This window comes from Littorina saxatilis, linkage group LG3 (genome assembly GCF_037325665.1).
Source record: "Littorina saxatilis isolate snail1 linkage group LG3, US_GU_Lsax_2.0, whole genome shotgun sequence".
Taxonomy (NCBI): Eukaryota; Metazoa; Mollusca; class Gastropoda; order Littorinimorpha; family Littorinidae; genus Littorina; species Littorina saxatilis.
The window spans coordinates 70,582,885-70,607,219 of NC_090247.1; the positions used below are offsets into that span (position 1 = coordinate 70,582,885).

Genomic DNA, 24,335 nt, shown 5'->3' on the forward strand with positions numbered 1-24,335 from the left:
TGTCTTTACGTGTGGCTATCCGCACGGCACCGGCCTGACATCGCTCCCCACTCACCGTAAACATTCTACACCTCCATGAAAAACATCTGCCAGACCCACCGGGCCCTGTTACTGCTTTTAGACCTCTGCTACCATTCCTTGCCCTGCTGTACGTATGCACCGACCTTTATGTCTTACTGGCAGCTCTGGTTTCGTTCCAGCAACGACAATAAAAATGTCTGAATGAATCACGAAAGACTATATCGTGAGTGTTTTTTCGCTTTCTCTCGTATTTTGAACGTTACCGTAATGGCTTTTTCAATATGTACAATTCCTTTGAGTCAATTACTATGAGAACAGCAACGAATCAAGTGCAAGAAAGACAATTTTAATGTTTGATTTGAATTGTACGGCCATGATGCCATTTCCAAGCTGTACTTTTCCTAGTCGCACGGTATGTACTGTCCTGTATGTCTTACTCAGGGTTCTGCGTGGTCTCGTTTCAACAACAACAAAGAGAATTACTGTGAAGAAGCAAAAAACTTGAAGGTGCTTTCTCACTCTATGATGAACAAGAAATTCCTCCGATAGGAAAAACACCCCCGTTGGTCAAAGGGAAATAACCATTCTCACTGCCACCAACTGAGAAGGTTATTTCCCTTTGACCATTAATATGTCCCTCTATAAGTCCTTGTAGAATCTTAATCCACCAATAACTCCCTAACCGTGTGTTTGACTGGTCCCAATTTTTGTAAGGACCGTCTCAGGAATGTATAGAACCTGTTCACCAAGTTTGGTGACGATCGGTCCGTTCATTCTTGAGATCTATATGCGAACACAAACACACAAACAAACAAACACATCGACCGAATCCTATACACACCCCGATACCGGGGGTGTAATTAATGTGAAGAAACAACAAACTTGAAGGTGCTTTCTCACTCTATGATGAATAAGGCAGTAACGCCGGTTTCACTGTGTGTCCAAATGAAATAGTGTAATGATTCAATTTTACAAACCAAAGGGATAATAATTAAGCGCTCGATCTTAAAATGCATTAGAAATGTGTAACACGAGTAGATGAGAGTTACGCAGAACCAACTTCCTGGCACTTGAGAGATTAACAAGCATTGAAATGGACAAGCGACTTTCATCCTTCATACTAGATAACAAGTACCCGAACTGACAAACCTAGACATACGGTTTGAAAAATAACGAACAAGCAAACAGAAATTAAATCAAGAAACAAGAAACATACAAACAACGATACATGTGCTGAATAATTAGAGAAAGAGTGAGTGAGTGAGAGAGAGAGAGAGAGAGAGAGAGAGAGAGAGAGAGAGAGAGAGAGAGAGAGAGAGAGAGAGAGAAAGAGAGAGAGAGAGAGAGAGACTTTTGACTTTTGACTTTTGGATGGCTTATTGTACATATGGCCATTGGCCCATATACAAACCAGGGAAGAGGGGATGTGGGTTAGGGGAATTTTACACATATACACGTCTTACACATTTATCCTCACATGTTATATAATAATCGTTTACAATTACAACGGTACCATCTCTAACATTTAAGTGTTTCAACATGCAGTTGTCAACGTTTTATGGCGTGGATAATAAACTTAGCAACGAGGTGAAACCTCTTAACATCTGAACATGACAAAATGGTAAACACAGAACATTCAGAGAGAGAGAGAAAGAGAGAGAGAGAGAGAGAGAGAGAGAGAGAGAGAGAGAGAGAGAGAGAGAGAGAGAGAGAGAGAGAGAGAGAGAGAGAGAGAGACAGAGAGAGAGAGAGAAAAAAAAAGAGACAGACAGACAGACAGACAGACAGACAGACAGACACAGATTCGTAGAAAGCCTCAGAGACGATAGTGGGACAGAAATAATAATAATAATAATAAATGAGCATTTATATAGCGCAACATCATAACTTTACAATCATGCTCTTTGCGCTTGACACATTTAAAATTAAATTAAAACACAGTTATACAAGCATTCACATCTACATTCATAGTCAACAACGCTTAATCAAAAGCATACACCATCAGACATACATTTCACAAAATTCTTCCACTAACTAAGTAATGTCACTCCCCTACTTACCACCCTTCACTGGCTTCCTATGAAGTATAGAATCGAGTACAAGCTCGCTCTGTTAGGGTACCGCTGTTTTGAGAAATCACTTCCCCCCTATTTGTCCCATTCCCTCAGTATCTACGAGCCATCCCGTTCTCTCAGATCCTCCTCTGAAAAACTCCTTCGCATCCCCAAAACCAGGACCAAGACCTTTGGTGAAAGAACCTTTAGGTACCAGATTCCGACCGTCTGGAACTCGCTTCCAAGTTCTATCCGTGATTCCAGCAGCCTTTCCTCCTTCAAAACCCAACTCAAAACATACCTGTTTCGTAAAGCCTTTGCTTAGCCTGAGTAGACTCTCCACAACTCTATTCTGTTTTGGAACTCTCTACCCTGTATGTGCTTTATGGTCTCTTTGTCAATGGTATCTTTGTGTGTGCGCGTGCGTGCGTGTGTGTGTGTGTGTGTGTGTGTGTGTGTGTGTGTGTGTGTGTGTGTGTGTGTGTGTGTGTGTACTTTTAACATTGTACGCTAAGTTTTGCTTAGTGCTTGGGTTCTTGGTGTTATGTCTCAGTTAAATGTATGCTTTGTATGCTTGTTGATTTGTGCTAGTTTATTCTATAATGAATTTGTAAAGCGCCTGGAGCCAATTGATGGGACTCGCGCTATAGAAAAGTTATTTATTATTATTATTATTATTATTATTATTATTATTATTATTATTATTATTATTATTATTATTATTATTATTAATAAGGATGATCAAGAAAGAAATGACCCGATCTTTAAACAACCAACATCGCTTCCACAAGCAACCCGACCAATCAACCAACATCGACTCACTATAAAGCGATACACGGTTGTCAGCCCCGCCACACCGGTAGGGGTCGTTGTTGCAGGAAATGTGGCACTCCTCCAGAGGGCGCTCCGTCAGTGACGTCATCTTCTCCGGTGTGACGCAGTAACAAGCGGCGTCCTGAAAGAACAAAGGGTCAGTAACTAAAAGCATCAGTTACTGCAGCCAACTGCACAAAAACAATGCGCTATAAACTAATTGACACTTGAACAAGATTCCTTTCGACAAAAAAACACGGTTTTCAGTAAGTGCTCAAGTTTGCGGGGAGCGTTTGAGAAAACAAAATTGACAGAGAACTACAAGAGAGAGAGAGAGACAGACAGACAGACAGACAGATATATAGCCAGAGAGAGAGAGAGAGAGAGAGAGAGAGAGAGAGAGAGAGAGAGAGAGGGGGGGGGGGGGGGTACGTGAAAGGCTGTTTTGTATAAAACGTTTAAGATTGGTCTTTGCCATTTGCCAAGCTGTAGTGTCGCGAAACAAACCATTCTGTCTACAAATATCAACATCAGAAAGGAAATGAAGTGACTTGAATAAAAGAAAAGAAAAAGGCTCATGTATAAAAAATAAATAAAAATAATATCTTTGAAAGAAGACGCAAAAGCAACCAATGGTGCACGTCGTCGTAAGTGGGCAATGAATGTGTAAAATAACTACACCAAAATAAGCGTCAGGAAATTCGTTCTCAACGGCTGCTTCCGGAACATGCCCACGCGGTGTATATCTATAGCCTGTCATATGCAGCGAGTTCAAATATCAAAGTATCCGTCTACTTTTATACTTCCGTATTTGGTTGGTGGAATGGATTTATATATCATTTCGTCCATACGTCCTGCTGTAAATATAGAAGTCAGTTTAATGACTTCTTAGCCAAGGATGCCATCGTATGAGGAATGAGGAAACGCTAATTCAACAACGAAACAAAAACCCTACCAGACAAAATGAACAAAGAAAGAAAGAAAGAGAACAAAACTTGATTAAATTTTGAAAGGAACAAACAAACAAACAAACAAACCAAAAATAAGAAATAAAGATAGACACAACAAAACTGAAAGAAAAAAAAGAAAGAATCAAACAAAGAAAGAAACAATACTTTCAAGCCGTCAAAATAATGTTGTTGATAATGATAACAAGAAATTCCTCCGAGGTAGGAAAAACACCCCCGTCCTTAGCACGAACATGATTCAGGGGCCATAATGCCATTCCTGATCATATCATGTCGAGTCCCATACTTGTCGACGACGCCCTAGGTACCACATCACAAACAGAACTGTGCAATACACAGGTGTTTTCTACAGACACACTCAAACACACACACACACAGAGAAGCCGTATATATATATATATCTATATCTATTGTATAAATATATAGAGATAGATGAGAGTGTATTTTTCGCGTGGCTATAAATTGATTCGACCTTTGCACTTTTACAGTGAGGATAATTTACGGGTCCAATTTACGTTCTGGACACTGCGGTGACCTTCTAAAAATAGTAACAGAACGCCGGGAATATCCGAAGATGCCCCCTCATACTATAGTCCACCAATAACTCCCTAACCGTGTGTTTGACTGGTCCCAATTTTTGTAAGGACCGTCTCAGGAATGTATAGAACCTGTTCACCAAGTTTGGTGACGATCGGTCCGTTCATTCTTGAGATCTACTTGCGAACACAAACAAACACACAAACAAACAAACAAACAAACACATCGACCGAAACCTATACACACCCCTATACCGGGGGTGTAATAAACGTATTCACACTCTCCTCGACGCCCCGCCCCCCTCCACGCACGCACACACACGCACACACACACACTATCACACACGCACGCACGCGCACACACACACACACACACACACACACACACACACACACACACACACACACACACTATCACGGACCAGTAAGCTTACCTGTAAAGCCACAACACTGCCATCACACTGAGACAGACACCTCTCGGGTCCGTTGTACTTGGCTGACCGAGACGAGACAGGAAAGGTCTCGGGGGCCTCGTAACACCCCACAGATTCTATCAGCGGTGTTTTACCTTTAACAAAAACAAACAAGCAAATGCTCTTAGAAATGCCTGTACCAATTTTCATAACAATCCGTTCGGAAGGTTTTGATAAATACTTTTCACAGACAGAGAAACACACATACATCGTAAGGCAAACCTCGTTCTTCGCTCTTGTTCAAACAATAAGTCATTACTTGACTGAATGTAAAATGACACACTCTGAATGAAGAGAGTGGGTACCAGACAACCACATTTATCCTCGTACCATCCAATAAAATCTGTCAGCGATGGTTCACCTTGAAACAAAAAACCCAACAAATTGAGTTTTTTTCAGCTGAGAGACTATGTACCAATCGAACACACAGACAATTAACAATCTTTGAAAGCACAGAAGATAGACACGCATACACAGTAAGTTGCATGAATTTCTCATTAGAACCAATAAAATTGACAATGTCATGCATCTTCATGTATATATGCACAAAGATATATTTAACAAACTATCATAAAATGAACAAAGCCAAATTATTCGCTCAAAAGTCAGACATGGGAACGAGGTAACAAAAAAGAGTCAGAAATGGACCTACGGTTTCAAAATAAATTTTGAGAAGGCACCATAAAACTGCTTTGAAACTGTGATTAGAAATGTCTGCTTTCAGCCAAAAGTCCAAATATTCTAAAAAATGAGAAGTCGAATTTCAATATATCTGCTTATAATTATACACCTTTCTCGACATTTTTGTGGGTATTAAATCATTACAACAACAAAATATAACACGACAACGAAGACAATAACATTGCACAGCAATATTTTAAAGTAAGCGCACAGAAATAAGACACAGGCCATGTTTCCGGATCGTCGGTCTTATTCGTTCGTTTGTTTGCTTGTTTGTTCGTACCCTTTATTCAGTTTGCTTGGTTGTTCGTACCCTTTATTCAGTTTGCTTGTTTGTTCGTACCCTTTATTTAGTTTGCTTGTTTGTTCGTACCCTTTATTCAGTTTGCTTGTTTGTTCGTACCCTTTATTCAGTTTGCTTGTTTGTTCGTACCCTTTATTCAGTTTGCTTGGTTGGTTAGTTATGTTGTTTTTTTAAGAGTGTTTTTTCTCCCAATTTATTCCCCAATGAAATGTTGATTTATTGATTTACATTGGGGAGTCAGGTTTTAAGTTTTGCGGGACAATCAATCCAAAATTCCCCTCCTATCCCCCCCCCCCCCCCCCGGTCCCCTTTATACACAGGTGGGAGTGCAACGTCCGCCCAATCGATTAAACACTGAACATATTTGTCTTAATTGTTGATCCACGCCAGTCCTTCTTCCTTTCTCGTACCTGCACTACTTTCACCCTCACCCCCCCTCCTCTAAATGGAGCACTGACCCCTCTTTCTGCACTTAATGCCATTCCTTACCCCCCCCCCCTCCTCTAAATGGAGCACTGACCCCTCTTTCTGCCATTTTCTTTCTCCATTCTCCTCTCCACACACACACACATATACACACACAGTTACACATATCGCCCCCCCCACACACACACACACTCTCTCTCCCACACACACACACACACAGACACAAAGACACAGAGACACAGACACAGACACAGACAGACAGACAGACAGACACACACTCTCTCTCTCTCACACACACACACACACACACACTCACACACACTCTCTCTCACACACACACACACACACACACACACACTGACACACACGCACACACAAATATGGCATACCTCCCACTTTGAGACCGAGGGTTCAAGGGTTCACTAATCTATAACAACCCGTTAGTGTCACAACGAGTTTCATTTGTGTTCCTGCTAAAGGCACAGTCCTTCCAGTGCAAGCTACTCGACTCACAATCTCATATCTGGCCAGACTCTTACATGGAATCTTCTTCTTCTTGTTGTTCGCTGTTACATCGTCAGTCCGCACTGCAGGGCGGAAAGCTTCCATGGGATAAGAACATGGCTCCACTTGGACATATTTCACACACAAAATCAACGGCCTGGGTGGTTTTTGGGCAGCAAGATTTTTTTAATGATTTAATTTTTTGACTGGCGCTTGCGGGAATCTGTGAAATTATTTCACCAAAGAAATCTTACGCTGCAAAAGGTCCGTTCTCTATGAAGAACGAAGTACGAATACACAGGTCCGCCGTTCAAAGTTTGCGAATGGAACCAATGGATGTTATTGTTAACAGGCTGTCAAAACAACGATTGGTTGCATGCATAGCCGGTGTGATGATGACATCTTGGCCCCGTGGTCATATTACCCCCTCGATATATACTCGAGACTGAAATGTTGTTTTCTGGTACAAATAATGAAGTGAAGTTATTCAAGGACGAAAAGCATGTCAGTTTCTTGCATGTGAAGAAAATTGGTGGTGAAATTTAATAGATTTCACACAAAAAATCGATTTCTTCGAAACGTGTACCGAGTGGTTTCGTCCCTTAAATGAAAAGGGAAACATTTTAGGATGAATCAAATTTCTAAGTTAAATACAAAACATTGGTTGGACAAATTTGACCCCATGAATGTAAGGTACCCAAGGTCGCTCATCAGTACTATCGAAGGGTGTTTTTTTGTTCAGTGTGGAGTTTATGCAAGATCAACGAGGCCGAAAATCGTGATATGACCACGGGGCCAAGATGTCATCGTCACACCGGAAACCTGTCTCAGAACAGACACATGACTGGGTCTTTGTAGAGGTGATAACACCAATCTTATGAACCTTTGGTAGTAGTCCCTTGACATACGATATGGGTGAAGAGGTCGCAGTAACTCTCAGAGAGTGTGGGTCTCTCTTTCGAAGAAAACGCCACTCACACATTTCTCTGGTCCATTGCTTTGTCGTTAATTAGCAGTGACTTGCACATTGTTTAGCTAATCGGTTCCGTACCCTTAGTCTAGACAACCGTGGCTAACTGTCCTGTCAGGATGCCTTCATCCATTATCTCTACCGCCTCCCCCCCCCCCCACCCTCTGATCCCTCAAGTCACTTGTACTATACCCAAGCCTTCACGCTTAAATAGGCATTTACCGTCGTGAGCTCACAGCAAACAGAAAAGATGTGGTCAGTTTTGGAACGAACACACGTCAACTGATACAAATATTGCAATTGCGACCCGCTCTCGAACGCGAACACTTGCCAACAACGACCGCTCGGAAGGATCCCTGATGAGCTAGTCTTCTATGTAATACACCTTTCTACAGCGACCACCTGTCTATTACGACTACTTTTGGTCGATCCGTTGGGGGGGGGGGGGGGGTCGCGATAGACAGGTTAGACTGTATTTGAAGTAGTAACACTATTGTGGAATCCTTGCTTGAAACTATAAAAACGGTTCAAATTTAGCACTTGTCCGGTGCAAACATCTCTGAACGCGGAGCCTATGTTTTGCCCCAATTACTGTGGGCAAAGAAAAGATACGGAATTCAAACCATTAGCTAAAAACTAGAAAGCGTCCAGCTTTAAAGCATGATCACTCACCAATTCAGAGCTGTTTTATGAATGGTTTGACCACTTAAAAGCGCTCGTCTTCGGAACGAGCTTCTGGAAATTTGTCAGGTTAATTTATCTTATGTATTGTATTATAAGTCTTTGTCTGTCAGTCCACTTAAAAGGCCGCTGTTAGTAAAACTAACGTTCCATTAACATACCTTTCTTGTTTTGGGATTTTGACAATAAAAAGCACGTTAAAAAAGAGTGTCTGACTAATGCTGTTTAACTAATCTATTAGGGACATTACTGTAAATCCCCTTCCAAGCATGTCTAAGGCGGACAATGTCCCTTTACACACCACCTTCCATCCACCACTCGTTCCCAAGCGTTGCTTACCGGAAAGCACATAGTTCATTAATCAGTGCCACACCGTGGGCCCTGGGTCCAGTGTTTTTGCTGCCCAGTGAGGGAAGGAAATATAATAGTGTCAGTATTGGCCAGGCTCCAGCGATTTTTGTTACTGTTTTTCCGTTACGGCCGTTACAGGTTAGCCTCTGCGTCGTTACGCTTGTCCTTACGCTTCATAGAAGCTCTCCGATCCGCTGCCAGATGATAGTAGTAGTCCTTGACACAAGGATAAACCGCAGGCCGTTACGACCGTTAGAAGTTAGCCGCTACGTCGTTACGCTTGTTCTTACACTTCATATGAGCTCTCCACTGCCAGACGGAAGAACACAAGGATAAAATCGCAGAAAGATGTGTTTACTGCAGTGTTTTGGGAAATAAAAGTGTGTGTTAAAAGAAACAAACAAACAACACTGAGAACACGAGGCTACACAGCCAACGTGTACAGCCATTCTTTAGCCGGGGGTGGGGGAGGAGGAGGGGGTAATCGGCCTTTCTCAGAAAATTATCTTATCTATTCGCCCAGCTTAACTTGACCTGTGACTCCTACTGATTGAGTCATAATGGAAGCGTTTCAAACGGTCGATTGACCGTTCTGCATAAGATGCATCGTTTCCCCAATTAGTGTAAACCGCACGTGATGTTCCTGATCTGTACTGCTTTTCACTCTGTAGTTTCTGATCCATCTTCGGCCAAGACTTTTCTGCTTCAAGTGATGTATGACTGAAAAAACGTCGGAGGTGTACCGTACATGTGCCGGTCTTTCATAGATCAGCCTAATTATCCTCGTTAACTCGACAGCAACAAAAGCTTCTTGCAAAGCTCGCTACAACTTTGTGCTCACATCCACACACCAACTATCACCGATCAATAGAGAAGGACACTTAAATAAAGATCGTCTCTTACATAATTTCGAAAAAAAGAGCAGTTTGTATTTTTTTAATTTTCTAATTTAAAAAAAACCACTTTTCCATAAAACAAATTGAACTATGTTATAGAACACTGTCTTTGTTGACGTTTTCCTTCTTCCTCTGAATAATTATTTTCAACGGTAGTTCAAGCTTTCTTTCTTAAAATCAGGAGCTTTATACATGTACAAGAAAATAACTGAATGATGATTCACGATGACAGAACTACCCTGCTTATTTGTTTGAAAAATGATTATATTTATTTTGTGAATTATTGTATTTTAATCACCAAAATGGCGACCATTGGAAAATTTAAATATGGGAAAAAGTTAGATTTGGGTGTATTATTGGAAACTGAGCTGAACATTAGGAATAAATTTATGTTATGATTATTTTTATTTATTTACTTAAACATATTAGTTTACTGATAAAGTTTGTTGATTTAAAAATGTACACATTTGACTGAGAAAAGAAAAGACCTATGAAGAAGGTTTGCTCCAAGCCACACACACACACAAAAAAAAAAAAAAAAAAAGCCAAAAAATAATTGTAGTAGCAAACCTGCATGCAACTGAGGTTAAAAAAAAACTAAAAAAAAAATAAAAAAAAACAACCCTGCTTATTGCCTCTGAGTATTTAATGTATGACCTGACTTGTAACCTGATTTGATGGAAATTGAATGACTTTTGGGTAAAGCACCACGAACATAAAAAAGCAACCTTTGCTGGGCAGTAATGCTCCGACAAACTCGCTACACTACGTTAGAAGAAGAAAAAATAAAAAGAAGAAGTCCGTGCACGTGCTAGGTTTTCAGAAGTAATCAAACAATCCGAAGTGCATAACAACTGTGTTGGCACCATCATGAAAACGAATATGTCAGAAAATGGCCTCTTTTGCACAGTCAGAGGGCAAGCTGTTGAATCCCGATAAGTGTGAGAATGAAAGGGTGCTGGTAGCGAATACAATATCTGGTTGTGTCTCTCTCTGAATCTTCAGACGGGTTTGGGGGGTGGGGGGGTGGGGGGGGGGGGGGCGTCGAGAAGATACATTCTCGTCACTGGCACCTACAGTAATGTACTAAATGAAAATTCATGCCACACAAATCCCAACACGCTTGAGGAAGCAGGAAAGCTTTTGGTTGTACACGTGTCTTAGTGAAAGGATTCTTGGTAGTATCCCATATTTATTTATTTTATTTTATTTGTGAGTATTTCTACGCACATACCCTCCCAGAGGGAGGCTCATGGCGTTTACAATATGCCGTGTGAGATGGAATTTTTTACACAATATATCACGCATTCACATCGGCCAGTAAATCTCAAGCGTGTTAGGCGAGTATATACTTTCACGGCCTATTATTCCAAGTCACACGGGTATTTGGTGGACATTTTTTTTTTATATATGTCTATACAATTTTGCCAGGAAAGACCCTCTTGTCAATCGTGGGATCTTTAACGTGCACACCCCAATGTAGTGTACACGGGACCTCGGTTTTTCGTCTCATCCGAAAGACAAAAGCATGGACAGATGCGTGGAGGCTGACACGATCGTTTGCACGGGAAGACAGAGACTTTTAAAAGCCAAAACTTAGTAAACAATTTCATTTGATTCTTCAGAACTTTGATAGTGCAATTGTCAAGCGAGCTGCGCACAGCATGCATTTTGATAAGGTGCCATTCAGTCTCTTTCCGCCCACCCCCACCGACAAAATTGGTTTTTGGTATTTTAACATAGTAAGGAATACTATTGTTGACAATCAAATGTGTCATTCCTTTCAAGCTTTCTACCTAACGTGATAGGTAAGCGGATACAGTTACAATCTTGGACTGGAGGCAGTCGTAGTTCTATCTTTTTTGATACATAACGGCGTCTCTGATATATTTTACAGGTGTCTCTTGAGGCGTGTGCTCTTCTCTACACAAATCGAGATCGAATAAACTGAGCGCTATTTCAAATAAAACTCTATGGGTAGATGCAGCTGCAACATTTTACAGGGGGGAAGAAAACAAAAGACACACTCAGAACGCATAGAATCACTACCAAAAGATCAAAACTTACGAGGTTGTCAATGCTTTCTTTGTGAATGAAATGCTTTGGGATGAAGTTGCTTTCGCGGAAAAGCCAGTTACAGGGAAGTCTTAGAAACACAAGAGTATCAACTTGTGCACTTTGGAGTGAAAAATAGACATCAAAGGCCCCCAAGAAGTGGGAGGGAGTGCTTTACAAGTAACAGCCGTCAGAATGTCGAGGGTCTTGGACACGCCTGAAAAGGCTAAAGTGTAAAGAGATGAATTGAATAGTTTGTATGATGAGTGTTCTGACTGACTGTTGTAACGAGGGGAGAGAGAGAGAGAGAGAGAGAGAGAGAGAGAGAGAGAGAGCGAGAGAGAGAGAGAGAGAGAGAGAGAGACAGAGACAGAGACAGAGAGACAGAGAGAGAGAGAGAGAGAGACAGAGACAGACAGAGACAGAGAGACAGAGAGAGAGAGAGAGAGCGAGAGAGAGCGAGAGAGAGCGAGCGCGCACAAGAGAGAGAAAATGAGAGAGAGAGAGAGAGAGAGAGAGAGAGAGAGAGAGAGAGAGAGATTGGATTGGATTGGATTGTTTACTCATTTAGGCCATAGCCCCTTATGAGGGGGGTGAACATATATACAATGACATAATGACATTTGCACACAAATCAAATGAAATAAATCATACACGAACTAAGACATTACATTTCAAATTAAATATATCGTAGGCTTACATGAACTAAGACATAACAACACTACGTAGCCGAAATGCTTTGTACACATAAACTGACAACTTTCGAACAATACCTTCATTCACAGATGCCATAAGCATAGAAAACTTGTGTAAACTTGGGTTTCTATAAAACTTAGCAGGAATAAACTGGCATCGCAAATCACGAAGTGCGGGGCAACAAAGCACAACATGAAACTCATCTTCCTTACGTTCCCTGCACACACACACACACACACAAACACACACACACACACACACACACACACAAGAGAGAGAGAGAGAGAGAGAGAGAGAGAGAGAGAGAGAGAGAGAGAGAGAGAGAGCGCACATATACGCACGCACAACGAGACAAAAGCAGACCTATACACAGACAGACATAAAGGGGCACAAACACACTCTCTCTCTCTCTCTCTGTCTCTCTCTCTCTATATCTCTCTCTCTCTCTCACACACATACACACACACACACACAAACACACACACACACACACACACACACACACTTCCCTTCCATCACGTTCTGTCTCCCACTCCTCCCCCTCCCACCCCCCGGCCCCTCCACCCCGCCAAACCACCCATCCCCCTCCCACCCCCCGGCCCCTCCCACCCCCCGGCCCCTCCCACCCCGCCAAACCACCCATCCCCCTCCCAGCCACGGCCCCTCCCACCCCGCCAAATCATCCATCCCCCACCCACCCCCATACTCACTGTCCGTCCACAGCAGAACATCCTTTTTCCTGGCCCCCACCCAGTAGTGGGCCCCAGCGGTCAGCGACAGGGATGACCAGAAGTCGGTCTGGTCAACGGTGACGGTGCTAAGGTCACAGGACGGCCCGCTGTCCTCACACGCCTGTCGTGCGTCCGGCCACTTGACCCGTCCTGGCGTGACCAGCCCATGGTATCCTGCGAGCGCCGACTCTGTTCATGGACAAGAGAGGACATCGAATCAGAATGGCTGTGTGAGGCTTTAGTCATACATATTGCATTGAATATGAACATGGAGTTTTCGAGCAGAAAAGCAATTGTCTTTTTTTGTCTCCCAACGGCAGAAAATATGTCCAAGCGGGAAACACAAATCACATTTGAATGCTTGTGTGAGGCTAGTCATATTACCACATTGCATAGGAGCAATGCATGGAGTATTCGAGCAGCAAAGAAATAGTCAAATCTTTTCTCTACACGTGTTACATCAACGGCAGAAAATGTGGTTTCAAGAATATAGTCATTTGCCAAAGTGACCTTGTCTTCTACTGAGTTGGCCATCATTATACGATCCAGAGAAGAGAGTGGTTAGAAAGCGGTTTTAGAGTATACACTGACGGGCGCTGTGGCGGGGTGGTAAGACGTCGGCCTCTTAATCGGAAGGTCGAGGGTTCGAATCCCGGCCGCGGCCGCCTGGTGGGTTAAGTGTGGAGATTTTTCCGATCTCCCAGGTCAACTTATGTGCAGACCTGCTAGTGGCTTATCCCCCTTCGAGTGTACACGCAAGCACAAGACCAAGTGCGCACAGAAAAGATCCTGTAATCCATGTCAGAGTTCGGTGGGTTATTGAAACACGAAAAATACCCAGCATGCTTCCTCCGAAAGCGGCGTATGGCTGCCTAAATGGCGGGGTAAAAACGGTCATACACGTAAAATTCCACTCGTGCAAAAACACGAGTGTACGTGGGAGTCTAAGCCCATGAACGAAGAAGAGAAGAAGAAGAAGAAGAGTATACACTCTGTCTAATCTCCAACAAAAAAAACCACCAATGCATATATAAGTTCGTCGCGATATAACCTTCGTGGTTGAAAACGACGTTAAACACCAAATAAAGAAAGAAAGAAAGAAAGACATATATGAGTGTCTGCCTTCACTAACAAATGTATACAGTATATGAGAGACAGTTTTGACCCGATGGTACCCTCGTGCAGATCCAGCGCGAACTCCACAAAGAAGGCTATGAGAATGAAAACCCCTTTATGAGAGACCTTTGCTAGTCAATATTTTCGCCGGAGATCTTAATGGGGAGGTTCCACTGTGTTAGCTTTCTTTCTTTCCGCCAACATTTCAATGTTGCAGAGCATGATTTATCCTTATTATTACTTTTTCTTCTGAATTTATTTCGCAATTGAGAATCTGCTCACTCTGGCAAATTAATTCAGCCAAAAAAAACAAAAAAAACTCATTGCACAGAAATCAGCCAGGTGTTTGATTTTTGGTATGAGTCCAAGTGTAAAGAAGCTCTTTTTACATGTAACATTCTGGAAAGATCTGTGGTGCTTTACATGATGCTTGACACGGGAAATGAGACATCTTTCAAACCATCCGCCCACAGACATTACCCTGTCGGCAAGTGTGTTACGCCGGAAAACGCAGAATACGAGGGGTTTTATGCCAGACTTTTGAGGTCTTCTCCGTTGCGTCATCATCACAAACACAGCAAGAACCACACCAACGTCAACATTATTTAATAGGGGGTCGCGACCTAACCAGGAAAGATAAACATGTATGGAGGAGAAAGGAAAACACAAGGATAATATTTTTGATATAAGATTAATGTGTTCGTGAACAGCCAAACATAATGATGTTGACTCTAGCCGACTGGGTTTTCTTTAGCTATTCCTTTTTGCTCGTTTTTAGAAGAAAAAAATTCCGCTGTTGTTTAAACAGAAGACGGAAAAGAGGTCCCACAGGAACCAAAAAGTCTTGCTCCTTAAAACTGGGCTAGGACTCTCCGCCCTATGAAAAAATAGTCTGTTGAAAGTCCGTGTGTGGACTAGAAACGTATGTCCGTATGCCTCTTTTTGGAGGGGGACCATTGTTTTCTTTTACACCGGGATCGAATTCGGTGACTGGTCACGCATTGCAGTAGATATTTGGTTTGACCGTTCTTTTCGTGACCGAGATACTTCTTCTTCTTCTTCTTCGTTCATGGGCTGAAACTCCCACGTTCACTCATGTTTTACCACGAGTGGCGGGTTTTTACGTGTATGACCGTTTTTATCCCGCCATTCAGGCAGACATACGCCGCTATTTTCGTGTTTCTATAACCCACCGAACTCTGACCATGGATTGTCATGATCTTTCCCGTGCGCACTTGGTCTTGTGCTTGCGTGTACACACGAAGGGGGATAAGGCACTAGCAGGTCTGCACATAAGTTGACCTGGGAATTTGAGACAGCCCGGGTTGGTTTATCAAACTGACCGCTTTGTGTGAGAAGAAGGATTTGCGCTTTGCGAAGAAATCCTCAACATCACTGAGTCCCCTAACTGGGACGGTTATCGTGGGAGGGGGGGGGGGGGGAGTTGCGTGAGTGCAGACTATAGGGGCAGAAACACTTCTCCGGGCAGGCTGTTCTGTTGGGGACCGTCGAATGAATACTGGTTTGGAAAACAAGCTGTGCGATCACTATTTAACGTTTTTCATTTTCATTTTCATTTCATTTTCATTACTTTATTGTCCCATCGCTGGGAAATTCGGGTCGCTTCCTCCCAGTGGAAAGCTAGCAGCAACGGAGTCGCGCTACCCAGGTGTCTGCGTGTTTAGGTGTATTCAGCCACCTGCACTTATGGCAGAATGACCAAGGTCTTTTACGTGCCATTGTGATGACACGGGGGTGGGACATGGCTTCCGTCTCTGGGTCTGCACATAAAGTTGACCCGTGTCCGTCCCGGCCCGAATTCGATCCTGCGACCTTCCGATCACAAGTCCAGTGCTCTACCAACTGAGCTACCGTTACTCCAAGTAGAGGATAACAGTTCGTTTTTGCTGAATCTTCGAGCAACCAGTTTTTGAAGCAATGTGATTGAAATTTTCTCCAAACTCCTCATGATGAAGTCTTTTTTTAGTTAGAGGGGTGTTCGGGTCGGAATTATAGTGGGATCGCGTGTTTTTGTTCACACCCCTTTAAACAGATCCCCTTTCCTGCTTTGAGCAAGCTTGTACGGTGATCATTGTAAGCTGTTGGTCCCGGAGACAATTAAGCTATCTGCAGGGAAACATCAACACGTGCAAATTAGTGAAGCCTTAGAAGTAGCCCGCAGCGTCAGATAAGAAGCCCCTGCACTGCCATGCACCCAGCAGTAGCGGTGCGGTCAAGCATAGACCAAAATGGTCTATGGGTCAAGTAATGCACATGGCACGACATTTTGGTCCAAAAACGTATTTTGGGTTTTCAGCAGTTTTACTGAGTTTCTTTGAATACCATAGAATCATTGTGCGAAGTATTTTGTCATCTTCAACCTTTTTCTGGCAATAAAGCGATCATTTTCAAAATGGTCGATTAACATTTGACACCATTTTGAAAACTTTTGACGCTGTTTTCTCAGAATCGTTTTTTGAACAGGGAACTGTTCATCTTCGAGATTTATTGTTCAATCTTCTTAATTTTGTCTTTTTTTTTCATCAGAAATGATGTCTACACAGTAACAGAGGGACTTTCTATGATTTATCGAGGAATCAATTAAGAAGTTCTGTCAAAGTACAAAAACCGAAATTTATTCTGTTCCAGGGAACAAAATCTGTTCATAAATATGTAAAAAGTTACTTTGTTACGGGATCTAGGGGTCTGTTTAGAGTGAAATAAAACACACTTCAAAGTCACGTTCTACCTTTATTTTATTTTCTGGAAGATGAATGTGTCCATGTTATGCCTCTCCTCCCCCCCCCCCCCCCCCACACACACAATTTTTTTTCTCGCAAAAAAAGGTCAATTCTGACCCATAAGTCCTTCAAATATTACCTAATACCGTACGTCGAGCAAAAAACACTTTTTTCTGAGTTTTTTTTATCGAGGACCTGGAAAAGAAAAGTGACAAGCTTTTTAAAGAAACAAATTTTAATTTCCGCGCCATCTCTGTCCTTACTTGAAACAGCAACAATTGCACATATGTGTGTAATAATGAAGCAGCCCGGCTGTTTATTTTTGCAATGTGACCAAGTTGAACGGACTTATCCTATGTATAAGCCAGGGCACGCCTGTGATGGCCGTTGAGATGATGAGTCATTTACATGTGAAGGCCAAAGTACCGGTGTAGGATCCGGTCCGGTCCCCCCTCTGAAGTAGTCCCCCGGGGGACCAATTCGTGGCAAAAACTGCTCTATAATGGTCCCCCCTTAGACATCCAGCCTCGTTTTTCTTAGGCATTCAAGCCATTTTCAATCTATATCTTCGTCCGGTATTATGTAGAGCACAGACAGCAATCTCTTTGCTTGACTATATTTTGCAGAAAATAAAATAGATCTGATTTATAATGCCGTTCAAAAGAAAAATCACATGAAATAAAATGAAAAATAAATAAATACCGATAAGAATAAATGAAACCAGTCTCTGATTCTTTCCTTTCTTTTTTCTAAAATTGCTGGTAACATTACTAACATTGTAACAAGAAAAACGAGGCTGGATGTCTAAGGGGGGACCATTATAGAGCAGTTTTTGCCACGAATTGGTCCCCCGGGGGACTACTTCAGAGGGGGGACCGGACCGGATCCTACACCGGTACCAAAGGCAAAACTGATGAGATTCTGCGGACTCTAGCAGAATTAAGCGTTCCATTTTAGTCAAAGTTCGGCGTATGCTACCTGAATGGCAGGGTAAAAACGATCATTCACGTACAAAAATCCACTCGTGCAAAAACATGAGTGAACATGGGAGTTTCAGCCCAAGAACACAGAAGAAAAGAAGAAGAAGAGTTAAGGTACCATCCGTGTCGTATGAACAAAAAATAAACCCTACCCAACACATGTAGATATTCTAACTTCATGTCCACAGAAAATCACTGACACAGGGCCGGACCAAATGAGTTGTAAGGGGGGGTTCCTCCTTTTTTGGGGGGGGCAAATCAGCGAAGTGGCGAAGCCACAAGCGCGCGCCTGCTTTGCAGGCGCGCGAACTAGGGGGGTCCGGGGGCATGCTCCCCCGGAACATTTTTGAAAAACGGTTAAAATCTGTGCAATCTGGTGCATTCTGGGCCTTGTTTTGAGGGTTAAGGGTTTGTGAGTTGGTGGGGGGTGGGGGGTACCTTTTTCTCATCGGATTTCACATTGAATAAAATTTGTTAGAGACACACACAAAATTTATTTAAAAAATAAAAAAAAACACACTCAAAGCAAGGTACATGCTTTTTCCAGGGGTGGGGTTCCGGAACCCCTGGAACCCCCCCCCCCCCCCCCCCTGGGTCCGGCCCTGCTGACATGAACCGCGGAATCAAGCATTTCAACATAAAATTTTCATCAGTCAATGTGCAACCGCTCTCCGGAAAAAGGAAGTCTTAACCTGCGGAAAACCCCGCTTGACTCCAGTCCCAATCTATTTCCTGGCCAGCTGGTAGAAATGTTACCGAAAGAGGAGAATGTGACTGATAAATAATTCGAACACGCATACATTATGAGAGAGAGAGAGAGAGAGAGAGAGAGAGAGAGAGAGAGAGAGAGAGAGAGAGAGAGAGAGAGGTCGTGGCAGTAAGTGGTGTTTGTGTGTGTGTGTGTGTATGTGTGTGAGCGTATGCGTGTGTGTTTTTGTGTGTGTCTGTCATCCACGCCCGATGTTTCCATGTCTGTGAGAGAAAGACAGAGCTAAGAAAAGGCTCTAACTGAAGGAAACAGTAAACTCCGACGGACGGACAAACAGACAGACAGACAGGGACATCATCGAAACCAAAAAAGTACGAACAAATTACTTACCAGCCAAAAACAAAGTCCACAAAACAGCAACAGAAATCTCCATTTTCAGCAGACACCACAAGTTCCCTTTGTTCAATAAACTCAGAGAATCACACTGCTGATCTCAGAAGCAAAGATCTAATATATATGATCCGTGTGCCAAGTAGTAGACAAATATCTGAGCAAGAATCAGTGATTCTCAGAAGACAACAGCTTAGGCTAGCTGGTCTGTGCGCGTCCGCGAAAAGCGAGTGAGGGCAGCCTGCACTTCAACCTAATTTACTATCATCGTCTCACGGTAATGATAGATGCCAGGGCCAATCTGATGCCACTCTGCGGCTCTCCTACCAGTTCCTTATCATTTAACAGATACCACTCTAAACTTTTGAAACAATAACCTCTGCTGTGGAATATTCTTCCCCTTTTTTGAAATCAGCAGGTCGCGGAGCTAGTGTGTGCATCTGCCAGTGTCACCGTGTTATTAGCAAGATCTCCAAAGTGCGGTCATAAATGTGAAGTGACTTTTAGCACCGGAAGAATCAGCCTCCACTCGACTTCTCTATAACATCTCAACAACAGCGATAACGATCATTGTCGAGATAGGCACTACACACAATTGTCATATAAGCACCGCATACACACTCTCTCTGCAGGTTAACGACCACGTTTTCGTAAGTCTCTGCTAAGTGGGAGGAAACCAAGCAATTCCTGTTTTGCTGTATGAGAGCCAAGACGTCTGGGCACTGAGTCAGAATGAAGGGTGAGAGGCGGGAACAAGGAGTAGCCTGGGCGAGGAAAAGCCCCCTCGGAACCAGTGTTTGTGTTGTAAACAGCTGACAGCGCCGAAGATCTCGAGCGAGTGAGAACAGACGTCTGTTTCGTAACGGCAGGAAAAGCTAGCTGGAGCTAGTCGCTTGCTTGGTGTGTAAGTGAGTGTTTCCATGAAACGAATGTGCGCTCACTAGGTAAGATTTAAAGGTGTACTATCTAAGGAGCCATTCTGGGAAAGCTTTCTGTCGATTCGGACCTTAGAAAGTCCAAGGGACATTTCCTGTACTGTAATTTAGAAACCCCTGGAAGGGTTTGTTTGAAAATGAATCCTATCTTTGCTAGCTAATTACATGCACATTAATCGGCGAGCGGTTTTCTTCAGTCCACCTTTCTGCGTCAGTAGTCCCGACTTCCTTTCGTCGTCATGTTTTGTTTTGTCCTGATGGGTACGTATTCGTCGAAGCAGATGAAAACCTTTGGATTCAGGAATCAGTTCAAACTCGTTTTCCAGCAAACGCAAGCACACTCCATGCTGTACGGGGCTAGAAACGCATTGCATAGCGTAAACAAACACAATGTCCATTTCCGTCGGTCTCGAAAGACTACCCAACATAGCCATTACATTTAATAGAGCGCTCAAACACTGTAATACTTCTGATGCATTCCTCGGTTTGTATTTTCTCCCTAATCCGAACCCTGTAGCTCTTTGATGGATTTCAAATCTGTACCTCCAGCAACAGTGCGTGAAATACTGACGGGCTCTCCCCATGGGGGAAAATTCTGACGCAAATCAAAGCAGAGACAGCGGCGGGAGAAATTGAGAAATCCTTGTCCCGAAACGACACCCAAAACTGAACGCAGACGTTTTACTTTTAAATAACAGATTGCTCTAACACTTATTAGAAGGTATTTCTGGAATGTAGTCACATAATGACAACCCCAAACCCGAAATTTATTGTTCTCAGTTAACGCGATCAGAGACAATTATTACACCCCCGGTATAGGGGTGTGTATAGGTTTCACTCGATGTGTTTGTTTGTTTGTTTGTTTGTTTGTTTGTGTGTTTGTGTTCGCATATAGATCTCAAGAATGAACGGACCGATCGTCACCAAACTTGGTGAACAGGTTCTATACATTCCTGAGACGGTCCTTACAAAAATTGGGACCAGTCAAACACACGGTTAGGGAGTTATTGCTGGATTAAGATTCTACAAGGATTTATACAGAAAAGGGAAATAACCTTCTCAGTTGGTGGCAGTGAGAATGGGTGCAGTGAGAATGGTTATTTCCCTTTGACCAACGGGGGTGTTTTTCCTATCGGAGGAATGTCTTGTTTTAAATTCTCTCATGTTGTATAATAAAGTTTGATATGCCTTTGCTTTACAGTCCTTCTCATGTACACAGTTCGACCCACCAACTCAGAATTGTTTTACAGTGGATGACGTCACATCCCTCCACTTGGACACATACCAAAAATCAACAGCCTGGAGGGTTTTTTTGTGCAGAGTGGAAATTGTTTCATGAAGCAATTTCTTATAATAGCCACTATATAGGGTCAATCATAATGGATCAAAACATTGCCACCTACTTAAATCATTGACACGTTGGGTTTCGATTTAGCTTTTATTTTCTCTTCGGATGACGTTCCTAATTTTGTTCAGTAAAATTGGTTTAATTTAAATGTGTAAACTTGTGGGGTCCTGATTTGGCCTATATATGTGGTCCGCTGGACCCAAAAAGCAACAACTAACTAACCAACTATTGCCACCTACACCATGTAAACGCCTGGCCAAATATGAGATAGTAAGGGGAACTGTTTCAACAAGAAGATCTCTCCCTTTAATACACTATCAAAACAAAATTGCTATTTCCGTCGTGTTCGCCAGAAAACAGTTTTTATGGCATCAAAAAAGTCTCCGATCAACATCAAACGAAAATGCCAACGCCGGAGCAGCCGCCATGTTTTCTCGCGCGCGAGCACCTCCAGAAAGATGGGCCGATTCTCGCCCAAACCTAGCGACGTGGCACGTCGCTGCTATGAAACGGAGCACTGTTGCCGCCGTTACAAACAGACAGATTAAGAAAATAGCCTGACGATGGGGGTTGATAAACTGTGTGAATGTGCTGATAAAGTGTGCGCATCAAATCTTGATTCAGTCGTCCCCAGTGGGAAAATTCTCCCCTCCCCCGAACCTATTCCCTCCCTGGAACAAAAGGCGCTTTTCTTTCGCTCAAAGCATCGCTTTTTTTTTTTCGTCGGCGTTCCGCTGCCAACACTGTTATGTTTTGGTACTTTCAGTTTGCCATCAGCCCGCGAGTGCGGCGATGGTGTGGGCGATTGTCTCCCTTCCACCATCACTTGCTGTCTTTGGTTAGATCGCTGCGTTTTTAGTGCACTGTCGTTCTCACAACAAAGTCCCCCCTGACTAGTACTCAAAATCTCAAGTTCAGGAGACCCCATCCCCCACAAATACACACACGTGAATGGCACCTTCAGACGCAAATACACACACACACACTGACAAACTGACAATGCAGGTACACTCAGGAACTAACACACAGCAGACAGACAGACATACATACAAACAGAGAGACAGAAAGAAAGACAGACACACACACACACACACACACACACACACACCGAGGCACACACACACCGTGGCACACGCACACGCACACACACACACACACACACTCACACCGGCATACTTCTTCTTCTTCTTCTTCTTGTCGATCACTCAGATGGACTTGAAACGCCGGCCACGGTTCTCCGCGCAAATGTTGCCGTGCGCTGTAGGTCGTCCAGACTGCCATAGAGCTTCCCTTGCACCGTGGTCGCCTCCGCCGCCCAGATCTGGCTCCTGAGGCCATCGTGTAGTGGGCAAGTCTGCAGCAGGCGTTCCGTTGTCATGCTGCCTGTTTGACAAGGGCACTCAGTGGTCTGACTGGCCAATTCTGAACTTGGTAAAAAGGTGGTACACTCCGGCCTTCCGCATTCCATTGAAGAATGTTCAGCGGCGGTCGAGGAGTCTCCTGCGCGCTTGTTGTTCTTCTTTGGCCAGTAGCATTTACCCTCTGTAATATGATTGCCTACACTACGATCGAGTATACGAAACCATAACAAAAGTAAACCTAAATGTCGCATAGCTCGTGTATCGTATAATGCACGCGCATGCGCTATGCCTTCCTACGCTTGCAGTTTCCTGAATAAACCACTGAAAACATGAACAACATGTTTTGCCTTTGTGTCAACAAATAACATTATATGGTGGCAGCGGAAAAGGTAACAAGCAGCAGATCCAGTCCCCGTGAGTGTGCCTCTAGTTAGAAGCCTACAATCGGACTTTTTTGGGCTGAATACACTGTTGTGTTGTTAGTATTAGCCTCTTCGCTCGAGCACGTGTTCGCGACCGTTACACAGTGTTACGGTTAGGAAAAGTTGTCTCCAATCATGTCTTCAAAACAAGTTCCCGAGATGGTATGGGACAGTGAAAACGTCGCAGAGTCTTTCAAAATGTTCAAGCAAAGACTAGAACTGTATTTTATCACAAAGAAGGTGCCGAAAGAGAATGAGGTTGCCCACATACTCCTCCAAATTGGCGAAAAAGGCCTTCGCATGTACAATGCTATGACCCTCACAGATGAAGAAAAGAAGAGCTCCAAGATTGTTTTCCAAAAATTGAGTGAACAGATCGAACCAGCTGAACACTTTCGTGTGAGCAGGCTCAAACTCATGAGCATGAGGCAGGCCAAATCAGAGTCACTCGATGATTTTGTGACAAGGGCGCAGCTCCAGGCACAGAAGTGTGTTTTTGACGCTGCAGCAGACTTGGAGGAGAGACTGATAGAATTGATCATCTCGAGCACACCCATTGAACAATTCCAAAGGAAACTCCTGGAACAAGAGAAGGGTGTCAAGTTGGCTGATGTGGTAAAGATGGGTCGCACGTTCGAGGCTACTGCATCACATGTAGAGCAGCTACAAACAATGGCCGGCTCTGCCAGTATCAGTACCATTAAGTCCAACAACCGTCCCTCTCAAACCCATCCTACCTGCAGAAACTGTGGCGGACGACACAAACCACGAGAATGCCCAGCCCATGGTGTTACCTGCCATGTCTGCGGCAAAAATAATCACTTTGCCAAAGTTTGCCGTTCCGAGCAACACCAGTCTCCACGCATCCCTTCACATGGACGCGGGCAACGACGTGGCGGATCAAGCAGCCGCGGTGGAGGACATCACCGGAGGTCAGAAGCAAAAATCAAGGCGATGCAGGCGGAAATCGACGAAGAGAACTTCGACGAACTAACTTTTAGTCCGGTTGTCATCTCTTCAGTCTCTTCAACGCCCCAACAACGTGACGAAGCATTCGTCAGACTCAAAACACAACTTCCACGTAGAGCCGGACAACACAACGTCATCGTCAAGGTCGACACAGGTGCACAGGGGAACACACTGCCCCTGCGCATGTTTAGAGACATGTTCCCT

General features: G+C 43.5%; 1 protein-coding gene across 2 annotated transcripts in view; it reads right to left on the reverse strand.

Annotated features, from left to right (window-relative positions):
* The window catches only part of LOC138963144 (uncharacterized), a 31,529-nt gene extending 11,645 nt beyond the window's left edge, over positions 1-19,884 (reverse strand). The window contains exons 1-4 of one of the 2 annotated variants that reach the window (XM_070335178.1): positions 19,097-19,884; positions 13,140-13,349; positions 4,827-4,960; positions 2,898-3,030 (exon numbers count right to left, since the gene is read on the reverse strand). In XM_070335178.1, coding sequence (XP_070191279.1) covers positions 2,898-3,030; positions 4,827-4,960; positions 13,140-13,349; positions 19,097-19,139 — 520 coding nt within the window. In that variant the 5' untranslated portion in view covers positions 19,140-19,884. The remainder of the gene's footprint in view (positions 1-2,897; positions 3,031-4,826; positions 4,961-13,139; positions 13,350-19,096) is intronic. The other variant, XM_070335179.1, reaches the window with a different exon arrangement.
* Positions 19,885-24,335: the final 4,451 nt, after the last annotated feature.